At 40.6% G+C, this 20,024-nt stretch overlaps 1 protein-coding gene across 1 annotated transcript in view; it reads left to right on the top strand.

Moving 5' to 3' along the window:
- LOC309498167 (uncharacterized protein) overlaps positions 1-20,024 on the top strand; it is a 924,641-nt gene that overhangs the window by 175,609 nt on the left and 729,008 nt on the right. Inside the window, exon 7 of the mRNA XM_082168719.1 lies at positions 8,613-8,933. Coding sequence (XP_082024845.1) covers positions 8,613-8,933 — 321 coding nt within the window. The remainder of the gene's footprint in view (positions 1-8,612; positions 8,934-20,024) is intronic.

Raw genomic sequence — 20,024 nt, 5'->3', positions numbered from 1 at the left:
AAACTGTCTTGTGACATCCGGAGTGAGGAGAATGGGTGCAGAGGTAAAAAGTTTCTTTAGACGGTCAAAAGCCTCTTGTGCAGACTCTGACCATCTAAAACTGGACTTAACAGACGTCAAGGCGGTAAGCGGCGCGGCCACTTGACTAAAATTGCGTATAAAACGCAGATAAAAATTAGAAAAACCAAGAAAGCGTTGTAACGAGACACGAGAATCCGGAACGGGCCAGTTGGCGACCGCCTGGACTTTAGCTGTATCCATACTGATCCCCTCTGCAGAGATGACTGAGCCTAGGAACGTTACAGAGGACGCGTGAAACGTGCATTTCTCCGCCTTGACAAAGAGGCGGTTCTCGAGTAAGCGTTGGAGGACACGACGAACGTGTTGAACGTGGACTTGAATAGAGGGTGAGAAAATCAATATGTCGTCAAGATAGACGAACACGAATATGTTGAGCATGTCCCGAAGGACGTCATTGACAAGAGCCTGAAAGACGGCAGGAGCGTTGACCAATCCGAACGGAAGAACCTTATATTCGAAGTGCCCGAGGGGTGTGTTAAAGGCGGTCTTCCACTCGTCCCCTTCTCTAATTCGTACCAGATGATAGGCGTTACGGAGATCGAGCTTGGTAAAGATCCTTGCTCCCTGCAAGATCTCGAAGGCTGATGACATCAGTGGCAAGGGATAGCGATTCTTGACAGTGATGTCATTCAGCCCCCGATAATCTATGCAGGGACGCAAGGACCCATCCTTTTTCTTAACAAAGAAAAAACCAGCGCCGGCAGGAGACGAGGACGGAACTATGGTGCCGGCATTTAGAGACTCAGACAGATAATTCTCTAACACCTCCCTTTCAGGAGCAGAAAGGGAGTAGAGTCTTCCCCGAGGAGGTGTGGTTCCTGGGAGAAGATCAATACTGCAGTCGTACGGACGGTGAGGGGGGAGAGAAGTGGCCCGGGAACGACTGAAAACCTCCCGCAAATCGTGATACTCCTCCGGTACTCCAGACAAATCTCCAGCCTCCTCCTGAAAAACAGAAATAGAAGAGACAGGGGGAACAGCAGAAACTAAACACTCAACATGACATGACAACTTCCATGAAAAAATGGATCCCTTGGACCAATCAATGTGAGGATTATGGAGTTTAAGCCAGGGATGGCCCAAAACCACAGGAGTATAAGGAGATCGAAAAATTAAAAAAGAAATTGTCTCTCTGTGATTACCAGAAACGGTAAGAGTCCAACCTACTTAATCTGACTTCTTTACCACGGACAATTTAAACAACTTGCAGTTGTTAAAAATACAATGCAATACAATACTTCCCTGAAGTAAGGTGACGGCGTCCCGTCGATGAAGCTACTATCACTACCTCAATCACACATAGATGTTCTATTGTTGTCTTTTGAGCAAATCAGACCAATGAAGAAGCACCGGGAGTTTAGTACAAGAACGTGAAGGGGTAACCTTGGTGACGGCGCTCGCCAGTAACCCTCCACCTACTGACGAGCGCTGGCTTTTACCGGACATGAAGAGACGAAATGATTGGCAGCAGCGCAATACATGCAAAGACGATTAGAAACCCTCCTCTCACGTTCCTTAAGAGAGATGCGAAGTCCTCCGAGCTGCATCGGCTCGGGCTCCGTGGTGGTTGGAGGAATGGAACTGACAGGCGGCGTGGAAAGGAGAGCGACCTCCATGCGGCGGGCCCTGCGCCGTAGATCGAACCACTTCTCTACTCGAATCGCCAGGTCGATGAGATCGTCGAGCCGAGCAGGTACCTCCCGGACGAGAATCTCGTCCTTCAAATCAGAATTAAGGCCCTCCATAAAACGAGCGACCAACGCGGGTTGATTCCAGCCGCAGGTGGTAGCGAGGGTCCGGAACTCAATAGAAAAATCGGGCACGGAGCGCCTCCCCTGCCGGAGGGTAGAAAGCAGTCGAGAAGCCTCCTCACCGTGAGCTGAACGGTCGAAGACCCGGATCATCTCGTCTTTGAAAAGAGAGAAACTGAAGATGCAATACGTCCCCGCCTACCAGTTAGCCGCTCCCCATTCACGAGCCCAACCAGCGAGAAGGGAGATAACGTAAGCGACCCTGGTTCTCTCCTTCGCGTACGTCACGGGCTGTAGGGAGAACACCACCTCACACTGAGTCAAGAAAGAACGACATTGAGTAGGCTCACCCGAATAGACAGGGGGGTTATTAATCCGGGGCTCCGGCGAGTCGTGAGGATCATGAGAGGCGGAGGGCTGGAGGCGCATATTATGGACCTGGCAGGAGAGCTCAGACATCTGGGCGGCTAGCGTTTCGACAGCGTGTCTCGCGGCGGAAATGTCCCCCTCATGTTTGCCCAAAAGGGCACCCTGGTGCTCGACCGCCGACTGGAACGAACTGCCACTCGCTGAGTCCATGTCCTTGGTCAGATTGTTCTGTGGTGGGTCAAGAGAGAACTCAAAAGCGAAAGTGACAATCACAGTTCTTTAATAGAAGCAGTAGTTCTGACCACAGGTAATGCCAAACAGAAAGTTCAAAACAGCAAACTGAAGAAGCCAGCATAAACTGGTAAATTACGAGAACACAATCTTCCTCTGTGGCAGGGACGAACTGGAAGCAGGTGAAGTAGCAGACCTCGTGAATCAGGTAGAACAGGGTTCAGGCGGCGAGCACCGAGCAGGTAACAGACTTCAGTTCTCTGTGGGTGTACAATGACGGGAACAGAGTATATCCAGCAGAAACAGTTATTCCGTAGAACAGACAAGACACGACAGGACAAGATAGCAATATTACTCAGGTCAATGTGCATCTGAGACAACAAACAATCTGACAACAAGACAGGGAAAGAGAGAGCAGAAGAAGCCGAGATAATGAGAGAAGATGAGGGACAGGTGGAGAGGAATGAGCGTGATGGAAAGTGAAAACAGCTGTCAGTAATGAGAGAGAGCGTAGTGTTTTACTGTGTGTGTGTGTGTGACCAGCAGAGGGAGACAGAGAAGGAGACAGAGAAAGAGGCAGGATCATGACACTATTTGCTTTACGTAGTTGGGCTTTTGACCCTTGACTTTTTATGTACCCTTATTTTAACACTGTTGAGTGTGGTCTAAGATAAGTTCCCAGGAGAATTCATTTAACAGTGGAGTTTTTGCTGTGTATATATAGATGAAGTGTGATCTTGACGCATCTGTCAGTGCAACTCTTCTGGAGGTTGTGAATTTGTGGTTTCACAAGCACAAACTTAGTAGCCTAAAAGCTTCATGGTACACACACACATATAGCAACACAATGTGTTAGTGATGTGATGGGAAAAAAAAGTGTACATAAAAAAAATTGACACATAAAAATTACTTTGAGGACACTGTATTGGGTCACTTAAAAATAACTATTTTTCTTTATGTTGAAATTGTTTTCTCTGACAAATAATCAGTAGCTACAATAGCTGGGTTTCCATCCAAAGGTAAAGTTTAGAAATGTTGCGTTTCCATCACTCGTTTCTGATGAATATCAGAATTCTTCAAAATATGCATAAAAACAGGGTGATGGACACATAGCTAATGAGAGGATAAATATATGTTTGTATTGATTTGTGTGGAACTGTTCATTTTAAAGCACTTTGTTCAGTGTCAAACATAATACTTCTTTATGGACTTGGTTGGTTTCTGGACGCCACTGTACAGTTCAGCTCACTTTCTGATCCAGAGCTTTTCAAAGTCAACACAGTTTTACACCAGAGATCTTTCTGATCGCTTCTTCAGCTGTGTCATAGAGTCAGGACTAAACACTGATGAGATCAGAGGAAGTTACCAACCAGAGGAGGAGCTGATGATGTTTAAAGGAGGAGCTGTAACTATATAAAATTAAGAGAAAGACTGACAGAAACACAAAATGGCTGATAAGTGTGATCTGTGTCTGCTGGGACTGATCATTCTCTCTTCACTTCTCACAGGTAAAGAAATCTGTATTTTCTCTAAAGACATTTAGTGGAATTAGTCTGGAAAGAGTTCATTTGAACATGCTCAGTTTATTCTTGCACACATTCACGTTGTGATCTCAGAGTTGTGTATTGATACACACAGATCATACTGTATTATTCCTGATACTGGACATAGTGTCACTCAAACATCTGATGATGAAGAATTATCTTCATATTAAGAGTGTAAGGGTGGATTTCCTGCAGAGGTTCAAGCTGCAAGACTGCCGAATGACTAAAGAAAAGTTGTCAGCAAGATGGTAGAAAACTGTACATTTAAATTTTTTTGAATTTCTATCATGATGGTTCTTCTCCATATGAATGTACCAAAAGAGTTGGTTATTTAAACTTTATCTATAATGGGGAAAATCACTTTGATATATATATATATCCTAATAACAACATATAGTTGCAACTTGCGTGACATAAAATCGAATGACTCGAAGGACTAGAGATGAACTAATCAATTCTGTATCCTTGCATTGCAACTTTTTTCTTATTCTAAATGTGATCAACATTTGATGTGTTTGGGGAATTTGGCTATTGACATGTAACATGTTAAATACATTCTGCTGAAATGAACGAAATGACTTTTGATGAAAAAAGATTTGTTCATTTTGATGAACGAGATTCAAAGATCCGAGTTAGTAAAATGATCCGAACTTCCCTCTACTAATGTGATCAGATGATGTCAGCTACTTGATGATGACGATAACGATATAATCATCATGTAGTGCTCTGGGGTGCGTTTCCCGAACAACGACGTAACTCGCTGCTTGACTATCATAGTACGATGCATCGTTGAGGAAATCAACTAGCGAGTCACGACTGTTTCCCGAAACTGTATTGTCGCAAAGTGGTCGTTCAACCACGTTGGTTTATGATGTCACGCACGTGGTGGAGTAATAACTTATTTTAATGAATCTGTTTGAGATCAAATTAACGCTAGATGTTTTGTTATAAATTACAGACATGACATCGGAGTACTATCTCTCATTTTTCTCAGTTATTTTGCTTTATTTCCAGATTCAATCATAGGATCGTTCTTACATAGTAGAGCACGTTCACACATGCACACTCTTCAAAAACGGTGCTTTAAATCTCTTGACAAACTAAAAGACGTAAATGACATTTGTATGTATTCTAAATAAAAGACACAGGTTGAACTGAATGTCAGCTTGCTTATTTTGCTCAAGATAAGGATTTATTTAGTCCACATGTCATGCAAACTAGAAACTCTGCTTCTAACCACAGGTCAAGAGCTGTCGTTCCAACTACACAACTTTGTGAATGTCCGTTAGAACGATGGTTTTGGGAAACACACCCCTGATCAGCTGACCTCTTCTAGACTGTCATGTGTGTTATTAATTACATATAATTGATTAGAGTAAAACATATAGAAACAGAAAACATTTTGAACTACTGTTTCACTTAGATACACTCAAACCTCAAGAATCAGCGTGTGAATCTCAATAACGGTGTCGTGCTTCATAAAGAAAACCAGGGATGGGCAAACTCGGTCCTGGAGGGCCACTGTCCTGCAGAGTTTATCTCCAACCCTGATAAACTCTCCTGTCTGTAGCTTTCTAGAAATCCTGGAGACATTGATTAGCTGTGTTTGATGAGGGTTCCGGATAGCAAGCAACCATCCAAACAATGTTAAATCAGTGTTAATGTGTCAATGTAAACTGCATTGAATCAACATCACTTTTGCACCCAAACATCAATGATAATGGCATTGAATTTATGTTACAATGTGATGATGATGATTCAACATCATGCTTGCACTCTCAGAAAATAAAACACAACAACTATAACAGTTTAACAGTGGCCCTCCAGGACCGAACCCTAATTTGTCCTTTGGGGTCAATATGACCCAGTCGACTTTTCTTTAGCTAAAAAAAAAAAATGGTTTCCTTCATCTCAGTGCAATAAGATTTTGTGACTTTTTCTAAATGATCTATCTATACACACACAAAAAACTGGGCTTGATTCGGTTGTTCTAAAGGTATATAAAAAAAAAAAAAGTCACACTCAAGACCTTTGAAATTAATGTCTTTGAAATGAAAATTGTTTTTTATTTTTCATTTGTCAAAAAAAATCTATAAATCCAGAATAAATCAGAAAATTTCCATGCGTCAATGTACTAGCAGTGTTTCCATGCGTCAGTGTACGCGCGCGCACACACACAGGTGTGTTTACTCTTTACTCGTGTTCCTATCCGCTTATAGACCTTTCTCGTGTTCCTATCCGCTTATAGACTTACTCGTGTTCCTATCCGCTTATAGACCTTTCTCACAACTTCCGTATTTGTGACCGGAAATACGCAATCGTCGTGGTGATCTACTTCCTCCGCAGTCAAGGCAACATAAACAAATGGCGCAAGCAACTAGCAAGAGCTATTGACACGCTAATGATGTGTCATTTTAGTTAACAGTTCAGTAACAGTTAGCCTCGCTCTCTACTTACCTTGATATTTATGGACAAATTCCTTGTGGAAAAATTTGTACCCTTTATTTCGTTTTTTTCTTTTTGGTGACGGAGTTTTCCTCCACGAGTCGTCACATCAGCAAATGTAATATTTGGCAAATCTGTTAATGAAGTTGTGTAGACTCTTTGATCCATTTTAAACTTGCCCGGGTTTATGTTTTTCTGGTGTGTTGACGCTTGACAACGATTATTTCGGTTATTATACCGGAATTATGTACTAAAATGTGTTTCTTATTCTAAAGTTAATAATTTTATACGTTTGGATTATTGAAATAAATAATATGTAACTGCATTCAAGTCTTTTCTTTAAGCGTCATTACTGACATTATTATATTCATAACAAAAGCTGTTATAAGAGCAGTCAGTCACATCCAAAGAAATGAATGGATCTCTATGGCGCCTCTGCTGGAAGTGTATGGTATTTACACTTTTTGGCAAAAAATCACCAGCAGATGAAGAATTATGCATCTCACACCTAGATCAATATCCAGAAACAACTCATATTTAATTTTGATCATCATTAATGTGTTTTTTTTTCATTATTTTTTTATAAAAAGGTAATATTTTATATGCATGCTAATGGTGTAGCTGAGGTATTTTGCAGTAAATAGGTACAAAAGTACTTCAAATCTCCCAAAACATAGCATTAATGTATAGATGAGAAGTAAACCAAAAAAAGGATATATTATGTGTATTATTAAAAATGTAATAATAATAATAATAATAATATGTATAGATGAGAAGTAAACCAAAAAAAGGATATATTATGTGTATTATTAAAAATGTAATAATAATAATAATAATAATAATAATACAATCACTCTCCTAGTGCATGTTTAATCATATTGTATTAAATGATTTGTTAATGCATTATTTTGTCATGACTTTACTTGAGAGGGCCCTAATCATGATCAAATTCACTGTTAACTACTTCCCAAACTCAGCTCATGATTGATCATAAACTTACTATCAAACACACAACGAGTGTTCAGCTCAGTGAAGTGATGTTGTGTGGTCAGAGAACAGAAGTACAGTATCATCACGACTGTGTCTGGATGGAGAGTGAACTACTGATCCCAGCAAACCTTCCCTGAGTTTTGCTCCTTCCTTTGGGAACTGTTCCACAAATATTCTTTGTGGGTTTTGAATTGTTATTTTGTATTTAGCTGTGCATAAGTCACAGTAGGGTGAGTTTGAAGGAAAGAGAGAAACACAGAACAGATAAAGAGCTTTTAAGGGCAGTTATTAGTGTATTTTCTACGCTTGAAGAGGAGGATCAACTAATCCTGTGCCGTCCAGTAATGATTATGACAAAGCTGACATCAAGAGTTCAAGATATGATGATATTACATTATTTACATTTGTTTCAAAGTCAGGGTATTTCTTATTCCTTCTTAAAGAGGCGTTTGATTTGGTTTATCCATAAATGTTAATTAATGCATTAACTATCAAACACCGGAAAAAGACTGTATGATTTGAATCTTCTGGTTTTTATGCTGGTATGGTTTATGTCTTTTTATTTATTAAAGGGATAGTTCACTTTGAAATTTAATTTTGGTATGTTTTAGCTTACCTCAAGGGCATCCAAGATGTAGGTGTCTTTTTTTCCGCAGTAGTTTCAATTTTGATATTTTTAGGTCAAACCGTTCTTGTCTGTCAGTCATATAATGATGGTCACTGTCTCAAAGAGCAAGCACAGAGTCCAAATTAAAACAATTCCCCGTCGTCCAAATTAAACAATTCCCCATCGTAAGTACACATTGATGGCCTAAGACACGAAACGAGCGGTTTGTGTGAGAAAACGAACAGTTTTTATATCGTTTTTACCTCTTGAACTCAGCCACGTCCAAGTGATCTGAGAGCGCGGGCGGGTATAGATATATACAATAGATGTCGCCTTGGCTACGGTTTCGCAGAACTGTTCGTTTTTAATTTGGACTCTGTGCATGCTCTTTGAGACCGTGACCATAGACCTGCATTATATGACTGACAGACAAGAACGGTTTGACCTAAAAATATCAAAATTGAAACTACTGCGGAAAAAAAGACACCTACATCTTGGATGCCCTTGAGGTAAGCTAAAACATACCAAAATTTAATTTCAAAGTGAACTATCCCTTTAATATCATAATGATGACTGAGATATTCTGTGTTTCAGGTATCAGTGGAGTGGATCATGTGTTCATCAGTTCTGGTGAAAATGTGCGTCTGTCCTGTAATAATGCTCTTTCTGACTGCAAATCTAAAACTACATGGAACTACTCTAACAGATTCAGACATTCAGCAACTGTTATACTGATTGCTGGAGGGATAAAGAGGAAAGACACAGAGAAACATGAGAGACTGAGTCTGGAGTCTGACTGCTCTCTGAACATCAAGAACGTCACAGAAGAAGATTATGGAATTTACACCTGCAGACAATATGTGAATGACAGACAACAAGGACCTGATGCATGTGTTTTTCTGCATGTTCTTCATGGTAAGTTTATGGTTATGTGGTCAATTTAAAAAGGGCAGATTCTCCTTTTAAACTCAGATGATGATTGAAGAGTCTGTGATTTGTGTCTTGTGTTCAGTTTCAGTGTCTCCATCATCATCATCATCATCATCATCATCTTCATCCTCACAGACTGAGATCAGTCCAGGCCGCTCTGTGACTCTCTCCTGTCAGTTGTATTCATATACTGGATTCTCCTGTGATGATCGGGTTCGTTCTGAGGGAGTTGAGCTGTTGTGGGTGAATCAGGCTGGTGTTGATCTGAAGACAGACTCCAGATATCAGATATTATCATCATCAGATCAATATCGCTGTATCATCATCACTCTGACTACAACACTCCTGAATGAAGATAACAACAGAGAGTGGAGATGTCGGCTTACTCACAGAAATCAAGTCGAGACCTCAGTCAGATACACTGTCAAGTATTCAGGTGAGAAAACACTCTTTTCAGACAGATTTGTGAAAACTTTCACACACTGGCTCTACTCTTTCTGATGGCTTCATACGTTTGGCAATTGTAAAATATTAGTGGTCATCAGTAAGTCATAAACTGCATAAAAATCCTTATAATCCCCAATATTGACCTCCTATGGGTCATACTAGGCTAAAATAGACTCTTCTGATTTATGCAATATTTCATGTATGACCCATGAGGGAGGTCAATATTGGGAATTATAAGGATTTGTATGCAGTTTGAGGAATTCTAAGGCTTAATAATGTCATTGATTCAGGAAAGCTGAAGGTTTATGGGAAGCAGCTCACTGTGTTTCACTCTCATATAAACCAGGAATAAATGATACAGTAACATCTCTCTTCTCAACTACTGCCACTGTAAGCTGTGATGATTGAACACAAACTGCATGTCATGATCAATATGAAAATATGATGTTAATATCCTGATGCGTCTGAACATTCATCTTCTGCAGCTCCAGTCGCTTCAACAACACTGACTCCAGTCAGAAGCTCAAACTCTGAGAAGACATCAAGCCGAACTACAGCAGCAGCTTCTACACAAGGTTCATGATCACATGATCACTGTCACACATCATCAGTCTCTCGCTTCAGTGGTTTGCACTGGCTCTCACAGACCGCTTTATCACACATATTATCATCAAAAAAAGCTCTTTAGTCAGATTTGTCAGTGAGTTTTGATACATATGACTGGTCTTGTACAGTCTGTTGTCTGATGCAAAATAATCATAATATACAGCTAGTGTAACTCACTCCACTCACAAGAAAAATTAATAAAATCATAGTGAGGATTTGTTAAAGGGCCCCTATTATGGATTTTTGAAAATGACCTTTCATGTAGTGTGTAACACAGCTCTAAGTGAATGAAAACATGATCCTGCAAAGTTTTAAATCTGAAAGTGCACCGTATATAAAGTTATAGTCTTTCAAAAGTAAGAGTCGACTCTGAGTCAATTAAATGAATTATGTTTCAAACGTTTCGTTGTGACGTCTAGACGAAACATTAGCATATTGCCCACACACTTATTGCGCGCGCAGACACCAGGGAAAACTTGAACCTCAAACTGGCACTGATCCCTGTGGACACTGGACAGCATCATGTCGAGAAGACGCTGTGCTCTACATACAGAAATGTAATATACTGTATGTCAATATATGTAAATTACATATATAATGTCAGTGCCCATGTATGTCTGCTGCCTATATGAGAATATATGCAAAATTCATATATGTAAAACACATACACATATATGAAACATATATTTCAAAATATAGCAAAAATGGCCGTTTTCATGTAAGTGCCATATATTTTCCCGTATATGCACATAAATGTGAAATATATGTAAGACGCATATATGTATACATGCATATATGTACTTATTTCTATAGTACATACTTTCACTTATATTAGGGATACAAATCTTATATCTGAATGCATTGTAATTAAATGCCTATAGTTGGAGATTTTGTGTCTATTGTGTGAATAACAAATATAGTATTTTAAGACAATAATGCAGTGTTTTCTTTGTCATTTTTGACAAATACATCCACAAAGTACCATAACCATATGCCACAGCTTTAAAAATGCATCAGTATCACATGCATGTACACTGTAAAACTTTTCACTGTAAATTTACAGTAAAATACTGGCAGCTGGGTTGCCAGCCACATACTGTATTTTTACAACACTAGTACAGTAAACAGCATTTACAGTACTCCACTGTAATTACCAAATACAGTATATACCACATACTTTTACAATATTAAACTTGTCTACAGCAATAAATTGTATTTTACAGGGAATGCTGCTTTTATTACTACATAATTAAAATATTATACTTTAAGGTTTCATAAGAGTAGTCACACTAGGAAAAAGAAAACAACATTTTCTGGGTTTTAAAACATTTATTTTGGTTAAAAGCAAAGATCAGAAAATTGCCTTCTGTGAACATGTTGGCTGAATTATTTTTTAAACACAAAATGCAATTTTAACACTTAACAACAAACAGGTAACAGTTAGCGCTTAATTAAAGGAATAGTTCACTCAAAATGTTTTATTAGCTCATGATTTACTCACCCTCAAGTCATCCTAGGTCTATATGGCATTCTGCTTTCAGACGAATACAATCAGAGTTATATTAAAAAATGTCCTGGCTCTTCCAAGCTTTATAATGGCAGTGAGATGCTCGCGGTCGAGAAAGCGCTCAGGCACTTCCTCCCAGTCCTCCAAGGTCACCATGTTCTAGTCAGCACGGACTATGCATCAGTAGTGGTCTACGTGAACCGCCAGGGCGGCGTCAGATCCAAAATGCTCTGCACCCTGGCGGAACGCCTCCTCGTGTGGGCTCAGCACTCACTGCGCTCGCTGAGAGCCGCGCATGTGCCTGGGCACCTGAACGAGGGTCCCGACAGACTGTCCAGGGACTATGTTCCCCCTGGGGAGTGGTCCTTGCATCCCCAAACAGTCCAGTCACTGTGGCGCCGTTTCAAAAGACAACGCTCACTGCCCAAAGTTCTTTACGAAGAACGAGGACGCGCTGGCCCAGACCTGGCCCAGCGGCCCACTATATGCCTTCCCGCCGGTCTCTCTGTTGCCACAAGTCATCAGGAGAACCAGGGAAGCGCGCCACACGGTGCTCCTCATAGCCCCGTACTGGGAGAACCAGACTTGGTTCCCGGAGCTAATACAGCTGGCAGACACAGTCCCCTGGCCGATTCCGGCGAGAAGAGACCTTCTCTCTCAAGCCCACGGCTCGATCTGGCATCCCCATGCAGAGCGCTGGTCTCTGCATGCATGGAGACTCAACGGATACCCGTTGACCTGCCAGAAGGGGTTGTGAACACGATCACCCAGTCTAGAGCCCCCTCTACGAGGCGGCTCTACACGTCTAAATGGTCTGTGTTTAAAAGTGGTGCACTGCCAAGGGGCTGGATCCACAAGCATGTGGGGTATCGCAGGTATTGGTTTTCCTTCAAGAGCTGCTGGACACGGGCAGGTCCCCTTCCACGCTCAAAGTCTATGTTGCGGCCATCTCAGCTTTTGCCGGTTCGGCGCTGGGCCGCGCATTAGAAAGGAACGAGTTCGTCACCCGCTTCCTTAGGGGAGCCAGGAGGATGAACCCCCCGCGACCCCCCTCGGTTCCTATGTGGGATCTTTCGCTGGTCCTAGAGGCCCTGAAAGCGCATCCCTTTGAACCCATAGAAACTGTGGATATGAAATACCTCACACTCAAAACCGTTTTTCTGATAGCTATGTCTTCAGTCAAACGTGTGGGAGACCTTCACGCGTTATCCGTTAACGCCGTGTGCCTCGAGTTCGGACCTTATGGCTCGAAAGTTATTCTTAAACCGAGGCATGGTTACGTCCCCAAAATATTGGGCACTCCCTTCAGAGCACAGGTCATTTCTCTCTCAGCCCTGCCGCCTTCCGGCAGCGAGGTCGGTGGTAATCTCCTCTGCCTGGTCAGAGCGCTGAGAAATTACGTCACACGCTCCGCCGCTATCAGGCGTTCGGAGCAGCTTTTCGTTTCGTTTGGTGGGCGCACCAAGGTCTCGCCGCCTCGAAACACAGCCTGTCCAGATGGATAGTGGACGCTATCGCAGCTACTTATGCGTCTAAAAACCTGCAGTGCCCTCTGGGCATCAGGGCTCACTCCACCAAAGGCATGGCCTCTTCGTGGGCTTGTTCCAGCGGAATTTCCATTCATGACATTTGTACGGCGGCGGGCTGGGCCTCCCCCTCGACATTTGTTAGGTTTTACAACCTGGAAGTTCCTGCCTTGCAGGCGAAAGTTTTATCAGTCTAAGTCACGCGTAGGCCGGCCCACTGTCTGTGTGCGGGCTACTGAGGTTGATTTAGCTCTCCTGGTTGAGCTACATTATACAAGGGTTTATCAGCTCAGACCGGCCGTGCCACTCTGAGCGCCCTAGTGTGTGCTTATGTACTGCGCTAGCCATTCTATTGGCCGCCCGGTTCCCACTCATCGTGTTCCTCGGACTTCCCCTGGGACTCATTTAGTGGATGCTGGGTGCGCACTGCGTTGACAAGGGAGTTCCCGTAGCGTAAGCTAACTTACGCAATACGAGAGAACCTCTCGTAAGAGAACGTAATCGGTTACTAACGTAACCTCGGTTCTCTCTAGAAGAGGGAACGAGTATTGCGTAACCTGCCGTGCTCGCGCCACGAGCTCATTCGCTTCAGCGACAGAAACCAGTGAAGCAGCCTCTGAGCCTCGCTTGTATACGCTAAGCCACACCCCCTCTTTCGCGGGCTGTGACGCATGAGGCGCGCCAAGCGCGCTCATTGGACGTGACGTCACGTCTAAGGCTCAGCGATAGGCTGCTGCAGTTGCCGCAGGGCAGCCAATAGGCACGCTAGTAAGCCTGCCCTAGGTCTGCGCGCTGCTGCACTGCGTTGACAAAATTATAAAAATTAAGGATAATTTTTTGGCTTCAGATCTCGAGAAAAGATGACTTTCCCGTAGCGTAAGCTAACTTACGCAATACTCGTTCCCTCTTCTAGAGAGAACCGAGGTTACGTTAGTAACCGATTACGTTTTCTTTGAAGTTACTTGTCCTTTCTTTATTTTTTATCCACGTTCAGGATTGATGTCAAGAAAGCGTCTAAAAGGCAGAAAAACAATTAAATATTATGAACTGAGTGTATATATTTTGACAGAGAGAGACAGCACAAAAGATGTGTAAAAAGAAACCAGATACCGGTTTTAACGACTAGTTTGTTTGGATAAAACTGAACAACATGAAAAAAAAATGCAATGTTGGATGTCGTGATCAATAACTGATATTTTTTCTGCCCTGGTTAAAATACATCAACTCAATGTGTCTGTTTACATGCACACTGTCAACTAACTAAACTTTTGAAAGTGGGATTGCCAGATTTAAAGTTTTATTCTACTACTTTTGTCTACTCATCACCCAGCTCATTAACAATATCACCCAGCTCATTAACAATATCACCCAGCTCATTAACAATATCATCCCCTCATCAGGTCCCATCAGAGTATCAGTGGAAAGGCAGCCATAGACTCAGTTTATATAGATCACACAGAATCCAGCCCAAACCTTTGTGACAGAAATAATTTAACTTATTGCAAGCCTTGCAATGTTTATTGCATATATAATTACACGATAATGTTAAACATGACATTTACCAGACTAAAATGCATGTTTGCACCCAAAAATGAAAATTCTGTCATTATTACTCACCCTCAAGACTTTCGTTCATCTTCGCAACACAAATGAAGGTATTTTTGATGAAATCTGAAAGGTTTCTGTCCTTCCATTAATATCAATGTCATTGCAACTGTCAAAGCCCAGAAAGGTGGTAAAAACATCAGTAAATAGTACATATAACTACAGTGGTTCAACCTAAATATTATGAAGTGGCGAGGATACTTTTTGTGCGAAAAATAACCCCACAATAACAACATTGTTGAATAATCTCTTCTTTTCCATGTCATTCTCCTACACTGTTGACGTAGTGTAAACAGTGCAGCGCTTATGGGTTCTACATCAGAACGTAGGCTCACTATTGGCTAGCTCCTGGGTCATCACACACGACCAGAGTCGGCCAATAATAAGCCTACGTTCTGACGTAGAACCCAGAAGCGCTGCACTGGCTTTTTCTACCCGAGGCAAACTTTTGTTTAAAAGCATAATTAGGATGGAAACGCCACTTTTAAGTTTGACCGTATTTTCGTTTTTGGTCAAATTGCCTTGTGAATGGGAGTGCTTGTGGCACTTCTATGATAGCATCAAAACTCGCTATTTTTAAAACACTAAGAAGGCTCGACACAACATGAAACTGTGCTTGAAGTATCACCAGAGGCTCTACACATGAACTCCAGCATTGAGAACATTGTTTGTGTACACAGAGTTTAATAGAAAGATTTTGAACAACTTGCTAAAGCTGTGTCCGGCGGCATTTAGTCAATTAGCAATAGTCGATCTAATAACTTTATTGTAGAGATGCTGTAAAGCCTAAACAATCTATGCTACTGTAATCTCCTATTATCTCTGTAAAGCTGAAACAGTCTATATTGTTAAAAGCGTTATATAAATGAAGGTGACTTGACACTGTTTACTCTACGTCAACAGCGTAGGAGAATGACGTGAAAGAGAAGAGATTGTTGCATAATGTCGTTATTTTGGGGGTTTTTTGTGTACAAAAAGTATTCTCGTCGCTTCATAATATTAAAGTTGAACCACTGTAATTACATGGATTATTTAAACAATATTTTTACTAGCTTTCTGGGCCTTAAAAGTTGCAAAGACGTTACTGTCTATGGGTGGTTCAGAAACCTCTCAGATTTCATCAAAAATATCTTCATTATCAAATATGTGACTGCCACTGTTTTGTCTCAAGATGCACACCAGTAATGTTTTATTTTTATTTTTATTTTTTTATAAAAGCTGCTTAAATACCCTAATTTTATTAAGGCCTAGACCTGGCTTAAAGTAACAACATGTAACTTTTCAACCTTCATAATATATTTCCAAGACCCTTGTGATAGTACATCGACTTACAATAGGTTGAATGAGACGTCTTCCAGAGCCTGACGGGGTCTGTATCGCTTTTACTGGCACTATGTAACTTCGGGGTGCGGGTAGTAACCAGCGCTCAAAAAGAACTACAAAATTCGACTGCTTTACGGCATACGTCACTTTGCCCACCACTTCCTCAAATGTGACCAACCAGCGCGTTTGTTTTCGTACGTCTGTTTTCGTCATGGCTGAAGCAGCAGCGAAACGTAAGAAGTCCAAGGTTTTGTCGGAGTAGAGTCGGAAGAGGAAAAGGGAGAGTGATAAACTGAAAGGCAGGACGAGGATCAATATTGGTCGAGCGTTTGCTCGCTGGCGTGAGCTTATGGAGGAGGAGAGTTACCAGACTGATGCTGACTTGGCCGTCATGCTGTTGAACTAGTAAGTAACTGTAAATTGCTTGCATACTATCTTTAGTTTTTCTAATCGGTTGTCTGCCTGGCTACGTTACGGAAACTATCTGGTCCTCCATTTATTTATCTTCATGAATCAGCTAGTAGATGAGCGAATTATCAATCTGGTAGCTAGTAAACACTAACATGGTAGTTTTAGATGGTTAGGATGCTATCGCTGTCATTCTCGTTCAGATTTGAGCATTGCAATCGACATGCAAAATTCAAATGTTTGAGTTAAAATGTTTAGTCTACTAAACATGTATAAATTATGAAAGGGGGAAGATTAATAATATTATCATTGCCCATATGAAAAAAAATCTGCATGCTTCATATACAGTAACCGTAAATCATTTTACGACAGCGGTAATGGACAATTCCGCTTCCAACCTGTAGGGCGACCGCAGAGGAAAAGTTCCATGTTGTTGCTTTAAGCTAAGCCCTGTATGGAAACCAGGGCCATATTGTTCATACCAGTAGTCAGCTTAATAAATACTGTCAAGTCAAGGTTGATGACACAATTCAGTCTAATATATATATGAATGGCAAATATGCCAATGACTAACCTCTGAACAAACTCAAGGAAAAATAAGGAACTCATTGGAGGAGGCAAACAGCGCTGCCAGGACAGTGATGAAGAGGCTGTGATCCTTTCACACACACCTTGACTTTCCAAACTTAATATCCAGCACTGGTTGCTTAGAGATTGACCTGTAATGGAATAAAAAATATATATATATAAAAAATTATAATATTAATAATTAAAATAACTACTGTGGGTTCCACTGTGGTTCGATGTAGTTGTCTATTCATAGTTCTATGAATTACATTTTTCAACAAAAAATTCAAATTGGTTAGGGTTAGAAGAATGCTCAAATGCACTGGCATATAATTTTGTTTGCTTTAAGCATAAACTCACTTAATTTTGACTTATTCTTTCAGAAAACAAGACAATTATTTTTACTTGTCTATTAAATGCTTCTTCATGTAAGAATTGTAGATATCTGGACTGGAAAAAAGAAGAAACATAGATATTTTGCAGTGGGGTGAGTAAATGATGGCTTTTCATTTTAGGTTTCATCTACCCCTTTAATGTTTACATACCAGGAAATAAGGCGTGGATTCACTGGCAAATGTAGATTGCTGGACATCAGCGTTGCAAATTCCTGAAACAATTTTTAAAAAGGACAGCACAACCATGATCAACAGAACCAAAACATAAAACATATTACAGATTAATGAGATTTGCTGAATAATCTCTATTTATCTGCTTGAAGGATAACACCGTCTAACTTCTCTTTGAATTGGGAGTAACGTTAGTTGTAGGACCATGGCATGGCAATCAGGAATACTACATTTGAAAACAACATTAGGAACATGGATTTTCATGTGCTAGCAAAATTCTGACAACGATTCAAAAGCACGATCACAGAACTGACAGCATTTGATAGCATTTTTTTTTTTTTTTTTTACCACATAGACTATAACTGTAACACTACTTAAAAGCACTTACATTAACACTGGCCATCAGATTACAAAGCCTGAAACGGAAAAAACACAGTATATATCAAAAGCACGTCATGCAAATAGCATGGTAAATGTTGCCTATTGTGAGAAATGTAGAAGTTACTGGGTAAACCGGTGGAACAGAGTCAGTGAATTGCTTGTGGCCGCGGTAGTAACGTTAAACCGCGTTCGCAAAATCAAACCAAATAACGTTACGTGGAAACAATGTAGAAATGCGAACGCAAAACAAAAACTTATATATTGGCTTACCGTATAACTCAGCTGAATAATTCTCCATCTTCTCAAACTCTAAATCCCACTTAACGTTAACGTCGTCCATTTTCTGCTGCGTCACTGGCAACTAATGTCTGAAACACGAACCGAAGCTCACAAAAGCTTAAAAATTGCTCACAGATTCGCAGACATTGTTTATCTTGATAACAGGAATGATTATTCTGTTCAGCTGAATCCCGCTGACAAAACAAGTTTTTTTTTTTTTTTTTTTTTTTTGTATAAATTTCACAATCCATAAATACAAAAAATATACAGCAAAATATACAAACATTAAATTATAAATAACAAGCATGATATTACAAAGGAATTAAAAAAAAAATAAAAAAAATAAAGAGAGAAAACAGACTTACAAACTTCCGTAATACTAAGGCAAGGCAAGGCAAGGCAAGTTTATTTATATAGCACATTTCATACACAATGGCAATTCAAAGTGCTTTACATAGAAGAAATTAAAATAATAAAAAGAAATAAGAATAATTAAAACAGTTTAGAAAAATAAAAAATAAAATACAGTACAAACAGTCGGACGAACATTGGCACAGTGCTCATTCAGTAAATGCATAGTTAAACAGATGTGTTTTGAGTCTGGATTTGAATGTGACTACAGTAGGAGCACATCTGATCTCTTCTGGAAGCTGGTTCCAGCTGCGGCTGGCATAATAGCTAAAAGCAGACTCGCCATGCTTAGAGTGAACCCTTGGTATTTCAAGCTGATATGATCCTAATGATCTGAGTGATCTGTTGGGTTTATATTCAGTGAGCATATCTGCAATGTATTGAGGTCCTAGGCCATTGAATGATTTATATACCAGTAATAATACTTTAAAATCAATCCTAAGTTTAACTGGGAGCCAGTGTAAAGACCTGAGGACTGGTGTGATATGTTCATATTTTCTGGTTCTGCTCAGAATCCTGGCGGCAGCGTTCTGTATGAGCTGCAACTGTCTGATGGTCTTTTTGGGAAGGCCAGTGAGGAGTCCATTACAATAATCCACCCTGCTGGTGATGAAAGCATGCACAAGTTTCTCTAAGTCTTGTCTGGAAACAAAGCATCTAATTCTTGCAATATTTTTCAGATGATAGTATGCTGATTTAGTTATTGCTTTGACATGACTACTGAAACTAAGGTCTGACTCTAGTGTCACTCCAAGATTCCTGACTTGATTTTTGGTTGTTTGACCCCTAGAGTGAAGGTATGCGTTCACCTTGAGAACTTCATCTTTGTTTCCAAACGCAATGACTTCAGTTTTGTCTTTGTTTAACTGAAGAAAGTTTTGACACATCCAACTGTTGACTTCATCAATGCATTGGCACAGGGAGTCAATGGGGCTATAATCGTTGGGCGATAGGGCTAAGTAGAGCTGTGTGTCGTCTGCATAGCTGTGGTAAGCAATTTGGTTATTTCTCATTATTTGGCTCATTGGGAGCATTTACAGGTTGAACAGGAGTGGCGCAAGAATTGAGCCTTGAGGGACTCCGCATGTCATGGATGTCCACTCAGACTTATGGTCTCCTATACTCACAGAATAACCTCTCCCATCTAAGTATGACCTGAACCATTTTAGGACTATCCCAGAAAGCCCCACCCAGTTTTCCAGCCTGTCCAGAAGTATGTTGTGATCGACAGTGTCAAATGCAGCACTGAGGTCGAGTAGTACCAGCACTGATAATTTGCCTGAGTCAGTATTTAAGCGAATATCGTTTATTATCTTTATGAGCGCTAAGGAAAACAGGAATTTTTATTAAAAAGTTTTGAAAATATACCAGTTATTATTATAGCTTTCTTATTTTTAAATAATTTAAGAGACTCAAAATATATGTCAATTTCAATTTGGAATAATTTGAA

This window comes from Leuciscus leuciscus (assembly GCF_965113295.1).
Source record: "Leuciscus leuciscus genome assembly, chromosome: 1".
Taxonomy (NCBI): Eukaryota; Metazoa; Chordata; class Actinopteri; order Cypriniformes; family Leuciscidae; genus Leuciscus; species Leuciscus leuciscus.
Note: the sequence above shows the minus strand (reverse complement) of the source record. Positions and strands in the feature narration are given on the sequence as shown.